General features: G+C 37.8%; 2 protein-coding genes across 3 annotated transcripts; both read right to left on the bottom strand.

Moving 5' to 3' along the window:
* Positions 1 to 1005: 1005 nt before the first annotated feature.
* LOC306856961 (protein lifeguard 2-like) lies at positions 1006 to 8509 on the bottom strand. Of its 2 annotated transcripts, XM_079396543.1 has the most exons (12): positions 8371 to 8481; positions 6610 to 6673; positions 6346 to 6422; positions 6189 to 6253; positions 5628 to 5681; positions 5456 to 5506; positions 4969 to 5008; positions 3818 to 3855; positions 3626 to 3713; positions 3396 to 3491; positions 2523 to 2576; positions 1006 to 2408 (listed from the first exon to the last, which is right to left on the bottom strand). In XM_079396543.1, the coding sequence occupies exons 1-12, from the start codon at positions 8383 to 8385 to the stop codon at positions 2259 to 2261; spliced, it is 792 nt and encodes a 263-aa protein (XP_079252669.1). In that variant the 5' UTR covers positions 8386 to 8481; the 3' UTR covers positions 1006 to 2258. The 2 variants fall into 2 exon arrangements, with proteins under 2 accessions (XP_079252669.1, XP_079252670.1); XM_079396544.1 differs by lacking the exons at positions 3818 to 3855; positions 4969 to 5008 and having other exon boundaries at positions 8371 to 8509.
* A 2640-nt stretch (positions 8510 to 11149) lies between these two features.
* LOC306856562 (nuclear receptor subfamily 1 group D member 1-like) lies at positions 11150 to 23502 on the bottom strand. Its single transcript, XM_079395920.1, has 8 exons — positions 22971 to 23502; positions 17363 to 17677; positions 17184 to 17272; positions 16895 to 17039; positions 13553 to 14118; positions 13278 to 13463; positions 12443 to 12653; positions 11150 to 12272 (listed from the first exon to the last, which is right to left on the bottom strand). The coding sequence occupies exons 1-8, from the start codon at positions 22984 to 22986 to the stop codon at positions 12076 to 12078; spliced, it is 1725 nt and encodes a 574-aa protein (XP_079252046.1). The 5' UTR covers positions 22987 to 23502; the 3' UTR covers positions 11150 to 12075.
* Positions 23503 to 24180: the final 678 nt, after the last annotated feature.

Here is a 24180-nt window from a genome sequence, read left to right as displayed (position 1 = left end):
GCAGCAGAAAAAATGCTCCTCTTCAGCGCTCCTCCCCTGCAGTCATCCAGTGATCACAAAGAGTAAATTTCCTAAGAGAAATTTCCAAATATCTGCCCTCCATTGGCCCTTGGACTGAAAGCGAAGGCTACGTACTCATCCAAGCCCTGCAGGACCACCTCGGCCATAGTGAGTAGAGCTTATTCAGTGGCTGGCAATGGACGAATCCGGCCCGAGTCATGATGCTTTTAAGGAGCTGTGCACAGGAACTGACCTGGGTCTGTACGCTACTAAGGCTACTGCACAGGCAATCGGCAAGGCCATGACAAACTCGGTGGTGCTTGACCACCTTTGGCTGAACTTGACTGAGATAAAGGACGTGGACAAAATCTCTAGACCGTTCTCGAGATTTGCATTTAAGTGTGTCGCTTATCAATATACAGTCCTGCCTTTTGGACTGTCTCTGGGAGAGATGGGAATCCTCATTATGAATTACCTCGATGATTGGTTGTGTTAGTAACTAACACGTTTTGGAAGCTAGAGCCCCGTCTGTGAATGGGCCTCTACTCCCTGTTCTTTAACAAGCTTGTTAAGTTCCTGAGGGGAGCTCGGGGATTGAATCCACCTCCCACTCATACTGTGCTGACCTGTGGCTTATCCATAAGACCGCCCTCCTATTGGCTTTAGCATCAGACAAGCAAGTAGGCGATCTGTAAGCGCTTTCAATCAGCTCTTCCTGTCTAGAGTTTGGGCCTAACCACTGTAAAGTCGTCCTCAAACCAAGACACAGCTATGTGCCCAAGGTGCTATCCACTTCAGAGCACAGGTTATCGCCCTTCTAGCATTATCTAACTTAAAGGACAAGCAGGGTCCTAATTCACTCTGCCCCATTCGGCTTGTCCCCCCCCCCCCCCGCCCCCCCCCCCCCCCCCGCCCCCTTAATGTCTATTGTGGTTACGGTCCTGCCCCATAAGTGTTTTTTATCCAATATCACTATTACAGAGTGAACAGAGGAAGCGTGCGGATCCATATGCAAAGCTTTATTTCATGACATGATCACAAACAGGCATGGGTTGACAACAACAGGAATGGCATAGGCAAGTCAAAGAGTAATCCAAAGACAGGCGAGGGTAAACACTGGCACGGTTCCTTTATTTTTTATTTTTTTGTGAGCATTATTATCAATCTAATCAATTCATTGTGATTATACTTGTGTACTGACATTCATCATTATTGTCATTCTTCTTTTTTCCATTTTCCTAGCTTTATCATACTTATTAACCAACTAACAAGAAAATCCAACTTTATCATACTCATTAGCCAACTAACAAGAAAATCATTTTACTTTTTAAAAAAAGTAATACTCCAAAAGCTGTTATGTAAAAGCTTGGGATTAGAGAAAAAAAAATCATACATTCCTGATGCCTGATGAGTTACACTCCTCACTTAGTAAACACAATTTAGTGTCTGTCTATCATTCATTTCTGTGCATTATTTTTTCATAGACAGAAATATTAATCCCTTAATGAGGACAGGCTTAAGTTGTAAACAGAAGTGCTGTAGTATATTGAACCAGCAGCAGATGAAATATGATAAACCTTTCAAATACGGAATAATTTGTATGCGAATACTACAGTTAGTAGTAGTTACAATACTACAGTGCATTGCAAAATGAATGATCTCACAATGACAAATTGTGATAATCAAATATTTATATGACAGTTTCAGAATATTCTGTAATTTTAATGGTTTTACATGTCGTTACACTCAATGACTGTATAACATGTATATAAAAAATAAATACACAGATTATTGATATGAAAATAACAGAGCTTAATATAAACTCCACATTTGAACACAGTTTGACACAAATATAAATAAAATCATTTGTCATAAGCAAAAAAGGTCTTACTTCCATTTTTGTAGCTCCTTTTAAGCCAAGAGTTCATAATTAAAACCCAGATTTGATGGACATTTTAAATCTTAATTTGTATTTTCAATTTTATTTTTATTTTAAAATGAATTCTTGCACATGTTTTGGTGCAACCAAATATAGTTATAATTTAGTCAGTCATGTGAAAAGTTTTTGACTTTGACCTTTGAATAACACATGAAGTGCATATTTCAGTACCTGAGAAAACATTCTTATAGAGTTGAGTTTAAACCTAATAATAAATAAAAGGCCACATGTTGTTCTAAAAACGTTGAGCTTGCAGAACGGTTTGAAACATTAGCTATCAGTATTGTACATGACGGACATTATTACAACACAACCATGCTCATTCGCTTCCATTACCAAACAACTGCAGCAGGAACGTGAACAAGTTCACAATATCCAGGTAGAGACTGAGAGTTGCAAAGATATATTCTTCAGGACTCATTGCGTATTGCTTGTTCCCCATCAGCAGCTGTGTATCAAAGGCAAGAAACTGGGACAGAAGATGCGAGAGAAGAAAAAGAGACACAGGTCAGTCAACGTTATATCACCTTAATCACATCATCATTTAAATCCATAATCCTTTATTGACTAATCTGCTTCTCACCATGGTAAAGACCACAGCTCCTATGCTGGCGTAGACCGCATGTACCCAGGGAACCTTTCAAAAGACAAAGCCGTTAGAAAGTGACTAGTATCTATATTTGGACTGCTAATGCTTTTGTACAGATTAGGACTGGGACAATTATAGCTAGTATTAGGACTACAATGATCTAGAATCTAAAAATAAAAATACAGTCCTCAACCTGTTAATTTAAATGAAGTGGAAAACTCAGTGAGGTGTTCAGGTGCTGCTACATTTATGTTGACTTCAGAAAGCCATCATACTGCTATTCTGCTACCTAAAATTATTATTCTCCTGAAACTAACATTTCTGACAGTAACTCTTAGAGCTTTAAAGCTACAGCCATTAAACTCTCAAAATCTGCTAGCAACGTGAAAGCATTGCTACTGATTTGTCTGTAACACTTTTGATTAAGGACCAATTTTTACTATAAACTAGTTGCTTATTAGCATACATATTACTAGCAAATTGGCTGTTTATTAGTACTTATTAAGCACATATTCTGAATGATCATATTCTAAATCCTACCCAATACCACCCAATACCTAAATTTAACAACTACCGCACTAACTATTAATAAGCAGTACTTAGGTGTTTGAGGCAAAAGTCATAGTTTATAGTGAGTTAACAGTGACAATTAGACCTTAAAATAAACTTTGAATGAAATTGTCGGTCTGAGAGACTGCATGGCCTTCAAATCTGCAAATGTTGAGCTTTTAAAAACTACTTTAAACTTAAAACTGCTTCAAATTTCAAAGTTTCTGGTCAGGCTTTCTCAAGCCAATGTCAAAGTTTGTCTTGACAACCTTTTTTCTTTTTTTTAAATCTAGTTTACTTATATTTTTGGATACTTACATAGCCAAAGGGAACCACAAATCCCATGACAATAGCACAGAAAAACATGACCATACACAGAATGAAGAGAAGGCCTTGGAAAGAGGTGATGTCAATCTAGAGAGTCAAAAAAACAATTGTATTTTATGTGTGTATATAATTGGAAACACCAATATGATAAAAGATACTGACGTTCACTAAAAAGTGTATTAGTATTTATAGGTAGAATCATTCTTCTGGCATTCGCTCACCTTGCTCTGAAAGCTGAAGATGGTGACACACAGACACACTGTGGCAGTGATACCAATGCACAGCACTACAGACTTGGTATTGTAGAAACTGGTAAGAAAAGGTACTGTTATGTTCAGTAGAAATTAAACATATATTGTAGATTTTAGAAGATTATGTTTGGAAAAGCATGCACACACAACATATTTCATTACCTAGAGATAAAACCCAACATGCAAGCCATACTCAGAGTCTGTGTTTGCACAATGTTCACAGAAGCATGCAAAATAAATGACAGAGGGGGAAAAAGAACATTTAAAAATCTAGTAATAATTTTTTATATTACTGTAATGATTAAAAAAAAAATGCAATCCACAGTATATACTTTAAACTATGACTCTAGAAATTCTAAAATACTACAAATTAATTAGACCAAAGGACAACATGCACTTTACTTGGGGTGAGGGACAGTTTTAAGTATGTAAGTGTAAAATTATAAGTGAAAGTGGGTGAAATTTTAAAAGGATTAGTTCGGTCCAAGAAACAATTTCTTTCTTTCTTTCTTTCTTTCTTTCTTTCTTTCTTTCTTTCAGATTTGGAGAAATGTGTCATTCCATCTCTTGTTCACCAGTGGATCCTCTGCAGTGAATGGGTGCCGTCAGAATGAGAGTCCAAACGGTTGATAAAAACAACTCAATAATCCCCAAGTAATCCACACCACTCCAGTCCATCATTTAACATCTTGTGGAGCCAAAAGCTTTGTGTTCATATCCATGCATTAAACAAATCCATCAAGACATTTTTAAACTTAAAATCTTTGCTGCTGAGTCCATAGTCCATAATAACACTTCCTCCAGTAAAAAAGTATACTCTCATCTGAATCAGGCGAGAAATATGCACAGATCTAAGCAACATTTATGAACCAAACAGTCCAAAACGCCTCTAAACAAATGTCAGTGGATTTGATTTGAGAGACAACAGAAGATGGACTTTTTCATTGGAGGAAGCGCTATAATTGATTATGGACTCATATTTTAGCCAGAAGCAACGGTTTAAAGTTAAAATACTTTAATGATGTATTTGTTTATTAAAAATCACACAGCTTTTGGCTTCACATGATGTTAATTGGTGGACTGGAGTGGTGTGGATTATTGTGATGTTATCATCAGCTGTTTGGACTCTCATTCTGACGGCACCCATTCACTGCAGAGCATCCATTGCTGAGCAAGACATGCAATGCTAAATTTCTTCAAATCCATGAAAAAAAAAAAACATATCTACATCTTAAATGGTCTGAGAGTTAGTAAATTTACAGCAAATTTTAATTTTAGGGTGAGCTATTACTTGAATGTATCTTGATACTCACAAAGATTGTAAGCAGAATAAGATTCCATGGAAACTGCCTCCTGCAGTACAGAAGTGAAAAGATGGATGCCTCTATCATATTATTGTCACGGTGCACACACGAGGGAGGATCAAGGACACGCAGACGAGGACGTAACTCAAAACAAAGGACTTTAATGTCGAAGGCAAGGCAAGGCAAGGCAGACACTGACATCAAACCCCCGGGGAGTAACGAGTAGACCAGACGACATCTAACTCAACAGACAGGACTCTAAATACACAGGTAAATCATAGATAACGAGACAAACACAGCTGGACAACAATTAACTAATGATTACATATAACAAGGACAGGAAACAAACCAAATATGGACACAAGAGTCGGGGACACATGACACACACGACAGAGGACTGACAATTATGATGTTTTCCCAATTTTTTTCATATAGAGATGAGTGTATAAGCAGTATGTAATCACAACTGCAATTTATTAACAGTTTATTGACTTACCTCAAATCACCGCAGCAAGCCAATGAGATATATGTGACAAGAAACAGAAGACTGCAAAATACAAACATTGCTTGAGTTAGAAATAGTTAGTATACTGAAATGGCATTTCAGTATACTAAAGGTTTATGGCATTAAACCTTTTAATAACTGATGAAACAGCAGTTTCACATACTTGGACATGGAGTATAAAACAGGATGTGTCTGAATGTATATCCTCACTGGAGCACTAAAGCAGAGAGAAAAGGATCCGGAATCTCAAATAGTTCATATAAAATATAATATGCTTACACATAATTGATTCATAACATAAATTACCGTTCAAAAGTTTGGAGTCAGTAAGATTGTTTCATGTTTCTGAAAGAAGTGTCTTCTACTCACCATGGCTGCATTTATTTGTTAAAGTAAATACAGTAAAAAAAAATAATAATAATAATATTGTGAAATATTATCATTATTCGAAATAACTGTTTTCGGTTTGAATATATAGTAAAAATGTTAAACCGTGATCAAAGCTGAATTTTCAGCGTCATTACTCCAGTCGTGTCACATGATCCTTTAGAAATCATTCTAATATGCTAACATTTCTGATTATTATCAATGTTGAAAATAGTGTTTTTGTGAAGACTTACTGCCCCCAAACTTTTGATCGACAGTGTAATTCAGTGATAAGACATTGTCATATATTAATAATATACCTTCTTCACAATCTACGGATCAAGAATCAGTTACTCACCAAAATGTGAAGAGAGTAATAACTGCTACTGTTGAAAAGAGCTGCAGCATCAGAATTGAATAAACCTGCAAGAATATGATAGGTGTAAGATTTTTCACAAACATTTTGGTTTGATTGTCCTCTGTACTTATATAATTTTAAATATTTCAATTGCTACCTTTCGTATAAAAACACGTCTAATATACATGTCATCCCAGGAAAAAGTTCCTTCGCCATAGTAGTAACCAGGACATCCTGCAAAGAGATCATACAATGAAATAAAACAAAGATAAGAAAAAAAAAAAATATATATATGACAAAAGACGCAATGTTCATTCTGATAGATAGATAGATAGATAGATAGATAGATAGATAGATAGATAGATAGATAGATAGATAGATAGATAGATAGATAGATAGATAGATAGATAGATAGCTATACCTGCATTTGCCTCTTCATAGCTTGGAGGCATGTTTCCTTCAACAGTTTGGACTGTTGGTGCAACCTGTTAATAAACATATCAAGAGAATATTATGAGAATGTAATATAGAAGCCATTAATGTTGCCAAATAATGGCCTGAAATAATCATTTAATTCACTTAATCATAAAATACACTGAGCAAAACACATATAAAACTTCATGTTGTATCTAAGTTGTCGTCCATTTATCACAAGAATTACATTTTGGGATAAAATGTTTGTATCACTGCAGTGTTTTTTATAAACTCATAAATATGATCCAATCCTGTTCAGAGATTAACAGACCTGTGCAAAATAAACAGATGTACACTGTAAAAAATAATTCTGTAAAGTTTACGGTAAAAAACGGCAGCTGTGGTTCCCGGAATTCTACCGTAAAAAAATACGGTAACAACATTTTAGGTTTTACGGTTTTTACTTAAATTTACAGTTAAATACTGTAATGTCATTAACTGATATATATATATATATATATATATATATATATATATATATATATATATATATATAAACATATTGAAGTACCGGAATCTGTTTTGGGTCCCACTTTATACTAAGTGGCCTTAACGACTATGTACTTACATTCAAATTAATGATTTAGTACAGTGCACTTATTGTGTACATACATGTTTTTACATTGTACTTATATTTTAAAAATACCTGCATGAAATTATATCTGTAAATAATTAATGTAATTACATTTATAATTACACTGTTGACCCATCCCTTACACCTTAACCTATCCTTAAACCGACCCATACTACCAAACTGGTCCCTAACCTCACCCCACCTCAATAGCAGCTAAAGTGTTTTGCAATACAGTATGAACACAGTAACTACATTGTACTTATTTTGTATATAAGTACATAGTTGTTAATACCACTTAATATACAGTTTGACCCTGTTTTGTACCTTTGACACTGATAAGCACCCAATGCTGGTGGTGATGAGAAAGTCACATGATGAACTAAAGCCCATCCCATGTAGTTTTTAATTGAGAACATATAAAGAAGGTGCACAGTGTCATTCACGCAAGCACTAAACACCATCATGGTGAGATTCATTAAAGTGAAATATGCAATAAACATTAATTTAACAACATTAGATGTAACGTACAACCCTAATAAACATAACTAATAAGACGAAAATGAGGAAGAAACATAGTTACTTCAAAGAAAACACATCAAATTCAAACTAAATTTGAAATGCAACGCAAGGAATTCTGGGAACATCAGTTTACCTTTTTTCCCTGTAAATTTTACAGCAACTTACCGTTAACTATTTAACAGGTATTTCTGTAGCATTTTCACAGTTTTGTTAAAATAACAGTCAATTTTTACATTGTAGAATAAATAAATCAGATATAGAACATATGACGTCTTATGAAAAATATATAAACTTTATGCATGATTGCAAGGTTTGTTTAAATGATTTAGTTAGTGTAGGAATAAAACTGGGTTTATGCCTCTGAAATAATAAGGAAGCTTGATCTATAAATAGTCATAATAATCTCCTTAAAGAAAAGTGCTGGTTTAGAAGCAGTATCTTGAGAGGCTTCTGGATTGGTCTTCTGTGAGCATCAAATATTTTGTTCAGTTTTAATGCCACTAAATTTAAACCATTATTTTATATACTGATATCATGTCTTAATTCACTTCTATTACTGTGCTTAAAGGATTTCTATTCTATTCTATTTGAGTAATCAATAAAATGATATCTTACCTTTTTCTGTGTCATTTATTTCGTTATTTATTTTTGATCACTTGCAGATGATATGATGTCAAAGCAGACGCAGTAGTAGTCCTTTGTGCTGGATGTGGGTCAGTGTGTGTTACAGTGGAGATCTACTCCAGTCTTTTATAATGTCTATTCAGGCTAATCCCTCTTACGTTCCCATCAGTCCCTTCTCCACACAGGGCTTTCTCAGTTCCTTAGCAAAGTCTCAGTGCTGCACGGCATTAATGGGATTGAGCGGGAAAACACCACCTTCAACACAGAGATTGCATTTACATTTAATCTGTGACGCAACCTTTTCATTAGAAAACAGCAGTGCTATATTAAGAGTTACGTAGAATAAAGAAGCACATTATATACCGAGGATAAACCTGGCCTGAAGGATAAAGCTGATGCTGCGTAATATGAAGATGACATTATTTGAGAGGAAAGTGTGTGAGGTTGGTAATGAATGCATAGACATATACAGTAAGTACAGTACATCCTCCAAGTGTTTTATATAAAGTGCAGTACAATAAACACAACAACCACCACCTCACAAATACTGACGGAGCTCTAGCACTGTGGTTACAGCAGTCAATGTGTTCCATGGGTCATTTCACGAATGTGTGTGTGTGTTTAATTCATTTATTAATATGTATTTAATAAACATTTTCATAAAAACAATACATTTTACATCTTTTTAATAAAATATTAACAGTCTAACAAATGGGGAGAAGAAAAATACATTTTTATATAAGCTTTTGAAGTGTGTTCCTCTTTTATTTTGAGTTGTGATGTACACTTCAGGCAGCTTCATAGAACACAGTATTGCTTAAAGGCAATTACATAGGAAATATATATGACCATATGTGAGCAATAATAAGGTATAAGCACACCACCGTTTTGTAGGTTTGTAGATATTGTATAATAATGAGCTTTTGAAATGGTGATTGCATGGCTTTTGTGAGTCTGGTTTCAAACAACTGTTCACGGCTGCACTTCTGTACATGATCAACTGCAGTATGTACAGAGCCTTGTGTAACTTCTGTGCTACTGTAACTTTCTGTTATCCATGCATCAGCTTATTCCAAACATTTCTGACAACAAAACTACTAAACAGAGTGTTATTTCTCCATACACACCAACAGTTAGCAGCACTGACAATCAAAAGAGTGCCAGATTATTTTTTTTTGAGCACTTTTTATATTCACAATTAGATTTACTATGTTGTGTGTGTGTGTGTGTGTGTACAGGTATCTGGTATTCCCTGGGACCAAATGTCCCTACAATGATAATACCAATGCATCTGTGTTCTGTTCTCCATGAGGAAACAAGCTTATAAACCATACAGAATGATTTTTTTTTAAATCTAAAAATGCCTGTCTGTGTGTGTGTGTGTGTGTGTGTGTGTGTGCGTGTGTGCGTGTGTGTCAGATGTTAAATGTTCAGTTTTTTTTCTCTCTTGTTATCGTTGGATTTTAACTTGCAACCTACATTGGCTGGACAAGAAACTGTAAATAATACCTTGTAAAAACATATTTTAAGATTGTATTCAAATGAATATAATTAATGTTACTGTTACTGTTCATGTTAATGTAGTATGGCACAGTAGCCTCAAGAGGGCGCACTTACTGCATATAAGTCCATATATATAATATTGGTTTCATGTTCAAAATAACTTATTTTGTGTAGAATCTGGGTTAAGTTTCCATTCGTTAACATTAGTTACTTACATTTGTTAACATGAACGAGCAATGGAAAATACTTCCAAAGCATTTATTATGCTTAGTTAATGTTAAAAAAGCTGTGGCTGTTAATATTATTTAATGGCTCTGAGCAAAGTTGATTAATAAACCAAATGGAATACATAGCCTACTATAGCAAATGTATTGTTCGTCGCAGAGGTCTTCAACCCTGTTCCTGGGCACCCACTGTCCTGAAGAGTTTAGCTACAACCCTAATCAAACCCACCTGAAGCAGCTAATCCAGCTCCTCAAGACTGCTTGGAAATACACAGGCAGGTGTGCTGAAGCAGGTTGGAAATAAACTTTGCAGGATAGTGGGTCCCCAGGAGCAGGGTTAAGACCTCTAATGCATTAACAAATGCTAACTAATGAGACCTGAACTAAAGTGTTATCTATATTTTATTAAAACTAATGTCATTAATGTTCCTATTCATTTAAATGTAATATGGCGCAGTAACCTCAAGAGTGCGCACTAACAGTATATAATTCCATATCAAGCATTATTGGTTTCATATACATATTAGTAATTATATGTAGCTGTAACATCTCTCTCTCTCGCATTACATAATTATTCTTTTATTTCTATGTTTCTATATTTTTTCTTAAGAATCATGTGGCGCTGTCAAGACAGTGAGAGGAAGGAGTTGCAAACATACTGTTAATCTTTCCTTCTCTCTCTCTTTTAAACCACAACTACTCAGAGCAAAGGGAAGAGGGCAAAATGCAAACTGAGTTTCTCCCTGTTCTTTCGTCCCATTCCACAGCTGTGAGAGGCTTCCTGGCATGTTTGCTTTATTTCTGGTGCCTCATCCTCATTTAAAGGGAAACAAAGATTCCCATTCCCACTTGAACCCCTGGAGCCATTATTTAAATGAAGGTGAAAATCTTGCCATATGTATCATACATCAGCTCCATACACACTGGTTCCTTTTGCCAGTTGCTAGGATACCATAATATTGTGCACCATCAGCATTCCATGTGCAACGAAACGCACAGTACAATATGCATGCATATAAAATACTCAGCCTGATGCTTCGCAAAACTTGAAAGGTATTATTTTAATATCACATAATCTGCCATCTCTATGAAAAAAAAGCATAATACATTTACCAAATATACATTTAGATGCACATGAAATAAATGAATTGAATTTGCGTGATAATGACAAAGTCCACTTTTGCTGCTAACCCATCCTCTTTCAGAAAATTCTGAACCGCAAAGGGTAGAATAAACCATATCCATGCAGAGCTGTTGTAAATTACGCTGGTTTAACACTTTAATAGACATCGAGGAGTCCTTTTTTCATTAAACAACCCATTGCCCCGGTTCTGTCATGACATTAGCACACGAGAATACATACTACAGTCTTATACAGTTTTAAGAAACTATCATATATTTCAATTATAATACATGTTTTTTACAACCAAGGTTTTGACTCCCTGACAAATATAAACAATATTTGTAAACGTCCACAAAAAAATATAAGAATGTGTTTAATGAAATTATTGAATTGTGCAACTGAATTTAAGTTTATCTGAAAAGTTGTACAATGTGTTGAATATGATGATAAATGCATAGCATCTGGAGTGAGAACAATACTTATAACATCCCAAAACTTTATACAATGCTCTTGCACTGTGAGCCCAGATTAATTCTAGTTATAAAACGGTCATCACCTCAAAAATCTACACCATCTTCCTCTGTTCACGTTTCTTGAAAATCCTGAAAAGTCAAAATGTCCAGCATCTGCTCCATACTTCTGTTCCTCTTATGTTGCATTGGAAAAGTTCAATGTCAGTTTTATCTTGTGGTGGAGAAAGTCTGAGGTGTCTGTGTAAGTGCTAGTCAAAATCAGATGTTTGTCCTGAAATATGCATGGCTTATTTGTACAAGAAGAGCACCCTGAATCTATGTTTTGATCCCTTGTGTAGACTTGGGTAGGTCTGGTAATTGTCTCTTTCTGTTCTCAGGGGTCAATATGGAAGGCTAGGAGTTTCTCAGAGTGCTGGTTGCTGAGGGTACGGAGGTCAGGCAGACGTAGCAGGAGTTTGGAGAAGAGTGAGCTGTCCTCTGGCCTTCGCCGAGTGATGAGAGCACGAAGAGCGCCGATCAAATCCTCCTGGAGCTGCTCTACAGCCCCCACATCTGAGATACCTGAACGATCTGATAGAGAGCAAAATAATGATGAGTAACAGAAACATTACAGCTCTCTTCCAAACTCTAGTAAGCTGCCTCACTATCTATCTACACAAGCAACTACCTCAGTATTAAAAAGATACTTTGAATAGTGCTTGCATATGATAATTCTCTCAATTACTGGGAATCCAAGGTACCTGCAGAAACCAGCACCACAGCCATGAAGAGGGCCATCTCATCGGCTTCCAGACCCATGTTCCCCAGCTTCTCACTGAACTCAAACATGGCATCCAGAAGGCTGCCCATGCCTAGCACTCGCAGGGATGCCAGCGGGTAGGTCTGACCATTCAGGAATGTTACGGTACGTTCCTTGGCATCAAACAGCGAGCAGAACCTCACCATTAGAACCTGCAATTAACCAAAGTAAGGGTTAGAAAAATAACATTAAATAAACTGTTGAAGATTCAGCCATGTAAACTACATCATAATAACTCTCAAAGACGTTATTCGTCGCAATACAAGCCCTGCACATATTTTGCTTTCAGTTATTGAGTATTGATAAAGAAAACTAATTTGTAATTGGTCTAAAGTCTTGCACAGTCTGTAAATATTCATCCATAACACCATGTCTGTGACTTTTAATGAAACTACTTGGGAAATCCAATTCATATACAAATAGTTACTTTAAGCCAAATCTGCTCAATTAAACACTTTTTTACAACACTGGTCTGAAATGAATGGGCCACAATCAAAGACTAAAATAAATTTAGTACAGTTTAATGCTAAAACTGTTTTATTTTGCTTCTAAATAACATTAGAAATGGCAAAAAACATCTTTGGAGATAAAACTTATTCAAAACATAATAAACTGTCATATGATCCTTTATGCAAAAAAATATTTTAGAGGATGTAGGGCAGAATGTCAAGGGACCGCATGATGAGGCAACTGGGTCATGAAGTAAAGGAATCTCTGGACCGTTTTTTTAAATGATTACTTCAAAAGAACTGAGGACAGACGTTGGCGTTCCTCACCTGAAAGGTTCCTGCCTTCAGCAGCATGACTTGATCATGTTGACTCAGGGCCTGAAACCCTGGAATGTTCTTGGCAAATTCAACCACTTCTTTAACAGCTGGAGTGAAGCACTGGGAGAAACTCTCCCAGACTTGTTGACTGGAGCGACTGGCTGGGGAGATGGGACATGCATTGAGAGGACATGCCTGGAAAAATACAGAAAGAGACCATTTAAGTTATAGAAAATAGTAAACTAAGACCAGCAAACAAATCATATGCCATCACAAAAACATACCAAAACTTTAGCACCAGGGCTCAGTCTCCAAGGACAAGATGTTTGAGTGGAGTAATTGTTGTGCTTCGATGGATAGCTTTGAGAAGGTGTAGTTCCCTGACTGGGACTTGAGGACTGTGGGAAGTTATAGTGACTGTTGTCCATAACTTGGGTTGTCGGTTTGCTGTTGTGATTGGCGAATGGACATCTGGATTGGGGTAGACAGCTTGTTGTGGAATGGATGGAATGATCTTGGGGTGAGATGCTTGGCTGAAGGTGAGACTGGCTGTAACCAGACTCTTGAATTGGATTATGACGGAAGGAGGAAGGATTGTTGTTATTGATGTTGTTGTCAGCGTTAATCTTCACTAACAACTTCTCTCCGTTCACAAAGATATTGCGATAAGCTTGCGAGATAGCACCGATGGCCTCTTCTGACTGGCCATCTTCAGGGCTGGTAGGAGTCTCGGTGGGTGTAGTACAGGAGATGTCCATGGAAGCTGATTCATTAAGGCTGTTCATGTAACTCTGCATTTCGTCCAGTAGGCGTTGTTTCTCGCGCTTCGGAATGCGCCCAAATCGCACAGCTGGAAAAAATGGGGGTATAAATGTTACTAATGGTGAGATATAAAATGTGACCATTATCTTACAGCTTTAAAATAATGCATTGTGGTATGAGAGGCTGTGCTGTATTGTGAATATAGTAACGGTTAAATGGGATTGCTAGACGTGCAATGGAGTAGCTTTATTAACAATAGCAAAACCTTGATTTATAAAATGACCATTAAATACAAATCTTTCACTACAAACTTCCTGTAGACCAAAAAGGGGACAGTTTTGGCCAGTATTGCTCTCCATGCACCGCAGCAAAAATGGCTGCCCTTTGCTCCAGCTGTGTGTGTGTGCACTTGGATGGGTTAAACAATTTCTGAGTATACTATACTTGGCCTACAGGTCAGGGGTGTCAAATCCTGCTCCTGGAGCACCACTGTCCTACAAAGTTTAGCTCCAACCGTAAACCTGAACCTGCTAGGCTTTCTAAAAACTTTCAGGCAAGCTGGAGCTAAACTTTGAAAGAAAGTAGCACTCAAGGATAGAGTTTGGACACTCCTGCAGTAGACCATAGCGCTAGCAATGCCAAGGTAATTGATTCGATTCCCAGGGAATGCAAAAACTGATCAAATGAATGCCTTATTTTTTTTTCAAGATATAGTCCCTGCTATGAACTCTAATGGCCCAGGTTTTTGTAATTTTCCATGTTTGTTCCATCTTGTGCACACTAAGTATACAACTTTAGATGCTTTGGACTATCCAGACTATCTTTTTCTAAGTCCTCAAAACTCTCGTACATTTGGTACATGGTTCTCATTAACACATTTGGAAGACGGTTCTACTATAAGATATACTTTAGCACAGCAGGATCACTGTACTGACAAATCAGCATTTAGTTTTATAATAGACATGAAACCACCAGGCTTTCATATTAGATTACAGCTCCTGTGCAAAGCTTCTGTTTTACATCCCCCACATTTCCCCATCCAGTCTCTACCTCTCAGAGCTATTTATAGATCCTACTACTGTATAATACACCTCCTCCATCCTTCTCTTTCCCTCTCTCTGTGTCTCTATCCCATTGGGAAGTGGGTCAGTGGGTCACCGAAGCAGAGAAGATGTCACTGAGGGAATGAGTGATGGAGTGAATGACAGCAGGTGAAACAGATACTGTCATGAGTTAAAGGGTTAGCAGGTTAAGGGTGAAAAGGACTGAAAGGAGAAGGTATTTGAATAGTTAAGCGCTGAAACATTGTATGGCAGAGGAATGTGATATGATAAAGTGGACTGATAAGGAGCACCAAGTCTTCAGCAATGGGAGTTGCCTTCAGCAAGAAAGGTTAGGCTAAAACTGCTAAGACAAGCACTAATGCAAAACTAGATCTTTAGGTCTATAAGATAATGATTTGAAGGCTTTTGTGTTTAGAGGTGTCATATAGCACCATCACGTTGAAGGCGTGAGTCAGTGTAAGGAGAGATGTCAAGGTGACACGTGCAATGACATAATATAATGGAGAGAGATCGTACAATCAGCGACATTGAGTATTAGCTATGGTTTTGCATTCGAGGGCACTACAACATTATAGTACCCTGAAAAGTTAAAACTACAAAAGTTGTATTTATTTATTCATAAACTTCCGAATTAATTCGAAATCTAGTGTAGTTACAGTGTGAGTGGCTACTGGGGAGAAAAACAAGGTCAATTACATCATGTGATGCTGAAATATGATGGTGCATATCACTTTACTTTCCCGCTTTTTAGGTCACCTAAATATGTACACTAGCCCCAGAAAATATGATTTATTATCAGCCCAGTTTACAAAGCTCCCCAGAGACAATACTGTCCTGTATGGGCAAAGTGTGCTAGAGGACAAATCGAAAAGATATTTTACTATGCTTATGCATTGCATTCAATTGAAATAAAGGTCTCTTAGCTTCTGGGTTACATTGATAAAGCACTTTATTAAATCCCAGCTAGCATTCAGATCTTAATTAATCCTGAAATACAGCAATTGAAGACCTGGAAACACATTCAACTGCAGTGTACTAGGTGCCCGGGCTATTTGTGTCCCCAATTCCCCAAATGAACCTGATTTGCTGCAGTTTTTACAGTGAGTGATGACTTGTGGGATTTCAGAGAGCCCACACTAATAAATCAGAGGTGAAAGGAAACTGTCAGAGCAGGGTGTAAGCTATAGGTGCAAACAACACAGAACAGATATAAAGGAGAATTGAATGTATTTTTTAAATATATTTTAGTGGTGAGGTCACATTAGCGAAATTTCAGTTAAAAAAGAATCATTGTCCATTAGCAATAGTGTCGTGATGCATCAAACAGCACTTACAACCCAAGCAGCTTTCTCTTGGTTAACGTATCAAATTTGTGTAACGAACTTGAACCTGATGCTAGATCTGCATGGGGGAAAATTTTTGCCCTTACATAAAACTCCAAATTTGCAGATTCTGATTGAAAAGATCACTGGATTTTCAAAGCAAAACTTTGCATTATGAAGTTGCTGACTTATACTGAGCAGTTGCTAGGGTGTTGCATGTGGTTCTTAAGTGGGTTTTTACTGGCTTAAAACAAACCAGTCAATATTCTGGTCTAACTACTTAGAAAAGAGCAGATACTAGGGTGTACTGAGAGGTTACTAAAACATTGCTAAGTGGTTTCAAGGTGGTTGTTTACCAACCCAGCAACATTCCCAACACTATACTGATATTTCCCCTAGCAAACACTGAAAATAATGTAGTCTTTCCAAGAATAATAATTTTGTATATTGTTCATAACTGTATGTTTAAAGGTCTTACCATCTCTGGACATGCCGACAGAGAGGCACTTCTTAAATCGACAGTGCTGACAGCGATTGCGGTTCATCCTCATGATCAGACAGTTTTCATTCTTCACACACATCTTATAATTGATGTTCTGCTGGATACTGCGTCGGAAGAAACCCTGAGGATAACACAAGATCAGAGTAAATGTATGTTTCTGTAGGTTTGTGTGTGTGCCGTCAGTCTCAGACCAACACTAAACACATCAGTTATGCATTTTGAGGGTATTTTATGAGCGGAGCAGTGTGTATGTGTCTGTTCTCACCTTGCATCCCTCACATGCATGGACACCATAGTGAAATCCTGATGCAATATCCCCACATACTTTGCAAAGCAACACCATACCTCCTGTTTCTAGTAACACAAATTGTCAGCAGTAAGTTAGCAGTGCACGATGGTCACCGAATCTGAGACAATATCAAAAATTACTCAGATAATACTCACTGGTAAAGGTACCCGTGAACATACTTGGTCGCCTGCCGACTAATGGGTGAGAGTAGGTGTTTTGCCCTGATGATGTTACCGTCGGTGTAACGGGGTTGACAGTGGTAGCACTGCTTACTTCTGGAAATTGGAAAATCAGTTTGTTGCCATTGCTTCCAGTTGGATGTTTTTTAAGGGAAGCAAGCTCAGTGAAAGAGACCTCCTCTGGGGACGAGGGTTGAGAGGATGGAGATTGGGATTGGTACCCACTGGATGGGCTTCCTGGACTGGGGCTGGCGCTTCCAGTTGAGCCTGCATAGAGGATCACTCCTCCACCTGTGTGTGAAGGAAAAGGAGGGAAAACAAAGAATATTACATTAAGGGAAGTTGGTCTTATCATTTATATCTAGCTCTGTCATGAAACTCCAGGTGGTGCAGACTGATACATCCTTTATGCAATCTGCTAGTAATGAAATTGCTTGTTACATGCACCAACCAGATTGGTCTCTGGTACATCAGCAGCCAATGAGATTGCTTGCTCAACATTTAAAAAGTCTGATTCAGTGTTCGCTCTTCAGTAACCCTCCACCTCCCCTAGCTCCACCTGTCTAGATCTGCAATGCGTAATTTCATGCATGCTATTTGCACAGCATAGCTACAAGCTCACAACAGCTAGTCTGCATATGTATTGCCAGTAACACGTTTCTGTAATTGTGTAACTGTAACTTTGGTGGACTTAAACTTGAAAAATGTTGTGTAATGATGTCTTTCCGTGGTTCTGATGTTCATTCATGTTTATTTCATGCTTTAAGTAAATATGAAAAGATGATCGGGTCACATGCCGCTTGAACTGAGGCAATACAGTGATATGTCACGACACATTAAAGAGCCACAAAAGGGTATTTATTGTTTGAATTTCTTAAAAAAAAAAAAAAAAAGACAAAATTTGAAAGCTGAGGCCTTGTTTCATACCAGAAGTAAGCTGCTCTGTCTGTCGGCATATTGTCAGTTTCCTCTTTGCTCCGCAATGTATTTTTTACCGTGTGAGAACATGATGTGTAGTGTGAGAGCGGCATGGCTTGTCGGACATAGCAACAGTAACTAAGGAGGGTGGGTTTTTAGGAAGGGTCAATTGCTCTGTATCTATCAACATACTACTGTTATAATAGAAATATCTCTAATATCTTCCAAATTTATAGGCCCATGCAAAATCAGCAGAATTGGAATGCCTTAACTTACAGTTTTCTTCATATTCCCTGCAACGTACACATGTTTATTAAGTATTGTGTATTACAAATTTTGCATGTTTAAATTCATTCCACAGAATTCCTCAAATCTGTCATTTATTTGAGGCTTTTTCCCCCACCACACCAGTAGGATGCAGGCCACTAATTTCTATGTAAACTCGGAAATCTTTGAATCCTCTGCTTCTCCCAGTCCGTCAGCTCAACCTTCTCCATGAATCACATGTTTCAAACCGCGCCAGTGGAAGGTTTAAACATGTGAGAAATGAGCCAGGATGAGCCAGAACTGACTCACGTGCGCATGTGCAAGGTTGAGGAATCGGATTTATTTAAGCGAGTCGGTTCACTTCAGTGATTCGATCCGTTGCGTCTCCAAAACGTGTTCCAAGGAAACTGCATGCAGAATTTCACAAGTTATGTGTTACTTCAATTCCTGATTTGTATTATGTTCTGAATTACTTTTTATATTTTAGCAGGGCAGTGCTCCTACAGCACAAATTATTACTCCCTTCTCGAGTCACCCCCACTTCAAACCCTTAAAACTCATGCGTCATAAATCTTATTTCTGTATTTATTTTTCTAATTATGTTTATTTATCTATGCCTTTTTGTTATGCTGCTAGTACTTGGCATTTAAAAAACCCTTCCCCGAGTCAGTTAAACCGAATATTATAAAGAACCGACTCCAAAGAACAATCTGAGAACTCCAGCACGCGCTGCTCGCTCCTCTGGCGGCGCGCCCGGGAACGCGCTCCAGAGCTGCCAGCCACCTGACCGCTGACTCACATGCTCTCCTGACAGTGAACGCCCTAAAACACAAGCCTCTTTCCGCAGTCCCGTGGCTAGAACAGCCGCAGTACGAGAGAAAAAAAGGCACAGACTGCCAGCCTGCTGCTCACGTTTGAAGAGGACTTAAAAACAGTAACCAAGGCCATATTTATGCGAGCGTGTTTATAATACTCGAGTCACCGGAAACTGGAGTGCATGCATGAACGTGCACGGTCACGTTTACTCGACATACGAGCTTGTTTTGTGTTTGCCTTTTTTTTTTTTTTTTAAACCCAATAGATTTCACCTCATATCACTTGTTTATATAACGTGATGGCTTGAAATAAAGATTAGGCTACATTAACTATCATTGAATTAACGACGGTTGTGGCATTTTAAAGGGATACACATAGACATCATTTCCCGAAACACCATGACACACGAACAGCACATGCACGTGGGCGAATGTGAGTGACTCAAAGAATGAATAAATGAACGGGTTACTGAATTTCAGTCGTTTTTGCAGCAGCCATGAGAGAAAACACCTCCCACTCAAAAATGATAACTGACAGATGTAGACTGTATTATTTGATATGCAAGTTAATTTTTAATATAATCACTTTGTGAATGGATTTAAATCCCAATAGTGTAAACGTACATTTCTTTCTATGTTTAGTATGTTGTATTGCAGGGGTTCTCAACTCTGGCCCTCAGGGTCCATGCACTTTCCCGCAGAGTTTATCAAGGTCTTCAGGATCACTAGAAATAGAGATTGTCTTATTATTGGGAGATGTGAGGGATAATTACCATCGGAAAAAGTGTAACGCTAACTTGGATCACGTGAGGCACCTCAGCCAATCTTACAATGGCTCCTGGTCTCCTTGCGTACCGCCACAGCCACAGCATTACCCGTTACACTTTTTTGGTTAAAGGTTGCAGGATTGCCTTCCAATGGCTTTGCTATAAAGTTACTGGCAGGTGAGTTTGATCAAGGTTGATGGTAAACTATGCAGGAAAAAGGACCTCAAGGGCCAGATTTGAGAACCTCTGCTGTATTGGCATATTGCATTTTAATAATAACTACTATAGTGTTTTGTATCAATTGCAGTCTACTTGCCTAAAAGCAAATACCGATGCACTGCTGCTTTATTTGAGAGAGCTAATTATAGAAAAATTATAATCATTAAAAGAATTTCCAAAATTAGTCTGACCTAACTATATTTAAAAGCAAAAATCAATCATTGTTTATTCACCCTCAAGTTGTTCCAACCCTGTATGATTTATTTTCCTACTGTGGAATATAAATTACAGTATTTTGATATTTTGAGAAATGTCTTTTTCATATAATGGAAGTAAATGGTAACAAACAGTACTAATACATAATACACAATCTCTTCTTTTGTGTCAAAGAAAAAATAAAGAAAGAATGTTATACAGTTTGAAACAACATGGGGGTGATTATGACAGAATTTTTATTTTTGGGTGAACTATCCCTTTAAGTAAATTCCATTTTCACTGGTTTGGCAGGTGAGCTTTCTCAGTTGGGAGGCTCTGATTTCTTGTTTCAAGGCAGGTTCATAGAGCTGGATGCCCTATGACGTGCTGCTGCTGAAAAGTAGGTCAATACACGTGCAGTATAACTTATGCAAATTAATGCAAGAGCTGATAAAATGTAAAAACTGTAACTTGAATGCAGTGTAAGTCGCTTTGGTTAAACGCGTCTGCTAAATGCATAAATGTAAATGAATAACTATTACTATTATCATTTACTTTTTAATATAGTTAATTTATTTTTAACATCATACCTTAAAAGAATAAAAAAGTGTGCATAATGCAATTAAGAATTAAGGAACATTATCAGATACTAATAGATACTGGGACAATGTGCGAGTGACACACTTGTTACAGCTTGAGCTCTCTGTTTGTCAAACAATTTTCACTCAGAAATTGCTAGTAAATATTCCAAATAATTACAAGTAGCACACTGAATTAAACATGTCATTTTGAAGCAGAAGATGTATTTTTTTTTCAAAAATCATTTTTTTTTTCCAAAAATAGGAGCCATTCGTGGCCTTAAAAGGAGCATCTTCTGTCACATAAACGTATGCTTGTTATAAACATGTGAGTTAAACAGCGATCATGCAGGCAGAGAAGAAAGATCTGCGCTCATGTGCCTCTTTGACTTTGACCCAGTGACCAGCCTCCCTCCCTTCAGAGGCTGGATGAGACACGAGCTGCCAGAACAAAAACACAAGCAAGGAGGGGGTGTGTGCCTGGGAAATCACGCGTGGCACGTGGAGCTCGGAGTTGATCCTCGTGACGGTGAAAGTGAAAGTCTGTCTGTATGAACACCACTGTCATCATGCCTGATGACATACAAAACGTGCTGGTGGCAAACTGAGTGCTTTCTAAGAAATCCCCGGCACCAGATCCACACAAAAAACAAACAAAAAAAAAACATACTGGAGATGACTTTGCAACACAGCTGATGTGTTTCCAGAGATGTTCATATTTTAGATTTAAATGTTATAACATACTGATGGTTGAACCTTTCAGCAATTTGTAGCCTGTGACGATATACAAGATCTTCAATGATCAAGAGTCATTTAGAGCCTACATCATTATTATACTTGCTGCCAAAGCTTATTTTAAGCTTATTAGCCTACATTATAAGTTGGATACTTTACATTCAGACTTATTAAAAATACAAATGTCTAAGAGCACTTGTACCTATATAACTTTATAATAAATAACTTAAGATTAGCCATCTAAAAAAACATGTAATTGCCTTGTAAGGAACGAAACAATGGTTTATTGCCTGCTGTCTGTGCCATACATGCTGACTGTGTTTCCTTTGATAAATGATCTTTATCTTCTCAGGTTCATGAGCAGTTACTGACACTTTGAGCACGTGTTGGCGTGAATGTACAGGAGGAGCACTATAGATAATGACAGCCAGTCATCGGTTAATGACTCACAGAAACCTGATCAACAACTAAAACCTTACAGTTGCCAAGGTGGGGTTTGGATTTGACCCACCCCCATACTGGAGAAGGGTGTTCAATCACTAACGAAACGGAACAGAATCAGGCTAGATAGCTTTTCTTTGACAAATTTATTTTTAGCAACAAGTCGCTGGATTGGAGGTCAGGCCGTGAAACAAATCACGATTCGTTTATGAGGATGATGCGTCATGATGTAGCCTAAGTGCGCGTGAGCAGAGCGAACTGCACGTGAGTTTGTTTACGTGCAACGCGAGACCGGAAACATTTGCCAGTCCGTTCGCGATATAGTAAAAAAATAAAAACATATATATATAAAAAAAAATACTTTCATTCCAGCGTGAAGATGCTAAAAAAGCATCATGTTTATTTTATTTTTTCGAGTGTGTGTAAAATGATAAACATGTCAAAATATAATGTATTTTAATTACAAATCCTGACAGTACATGTATTCATTTTATATTCAAATGCAGTAACTTATTCGTGTCACCATAAAGTGAAACAAGATATTAAAATAAATGACAAAGTTGGCTAAAATACCTAAACGAAACATTACTACCATCATCCGTGCAAATAATTAATCATATTTATAGACAATATATTGTTTTTAACTCACCTGGACTATTGTCCATGACGCTGATGAAGGAAATATGCAGGTATCTGAGGAGAGTCTATAATTTTCAGCGTGTTACAAATTCCGTCCAGACAGGTAAGAACTTCAAGAAGTCTGTTAGGCAATGTCTCTAAAAAGAAGCTCTATGTCAGACGTCCTTCAGCTAAGCAGGGCAATGTGCCGTCCTCACTCTTTGAAAGATGTCCTCAAAGACTGTCTCGAGTGCACCACAGTAGCGCTTTTCTTCAAAACAATCAGAGCCAGTGCACAAGGCAGAGCTGTGTAACTAGTTTGAGACATGCACAAGCATCACACACAAACACCGGACACGTTTTCAGGTGTCTTAAAAATGTGACTGCGCTTTCCCCCACTAGTTCCCCCTCCTTTCTTTGCCCTTTAAATTGTTTGTGTTATTGTATGCCAAGAACTGTTGCTCTGTTTCTCACGCCCTCCTTCTTTCCTTCCCAGTCACGCTGCTGTAGTAGAGATGCGGTTCCTTCCTTCCTCTTGCCTCCTCCTCCTCTCTGCTCTCAGTGGCTGATGAATGCCATCGGAATGCCTTCTGCATGCGCGCACTGCATGTGAGCTCTGCCCTACTGACACACATTTTATGCAAATGAGCGCCGCTCTGATGAGGAGGAGGAGAGCCGTGGGGGAAGCACATGGAGAAGAGGAGGAGCGCACCGTGACTGCTGTTTACTTCCCCCCAGAGCTTTGTGTTGCTCGAGAAGATCCTCCTCTCTACAGTAGGCTACACTCGACTGATAGGCTTGGAGCCATCAAGGGTTTGCCCACACCACATCAAACAGCATGAGCACAGGGGCTGTCTGTTCTCAAAGGCATCCTGGGGGTCTCACGTTTTTGGCCTGCATCACACTGGTTTGGATGTAGGTCATGTGCCTAAATTAGAGACCCATATTTGAAAAACCTGAAAAAAAAATGATGGAGAACCCTAACTAAACATTGATGGGGTTCATTTCATTTTCATTTTTACTTCAAAGAAAGCACAATAAGCATGTGCTAAAGCATGCTACACCATTACTGGAGAAATGTATCTGTCCCTCTGTGAATTTAGTTAACATTCATCTATACGGCCTACATGTGGTCTTTTATAAAAGATATGGCATATATAATATGTTCATATTGTATTTTCAAACACTTCTAATGCTATTGAAGTGGGATATGGTAGGTTTAGGGACAGGTTTGGTAGTAT

Source organism: Barbus barbus (genome assembly GCF_936440315.1).
Source record: "Barbus barbus genome assembly, chromosome: 37".
Taxonomy (NCBI): domain Eukaryota; kingdom Metazoa; phylum Chordata; class Actinopteri; order Cypriniformes; family Cyprinidae; genus Barbus; species Barbus barbus.
The sequence above is the reverse complement of the archived record's forward strand: the minus strand, read 5'-3'. Positions and strand labels throughout refer to the sequence as shown.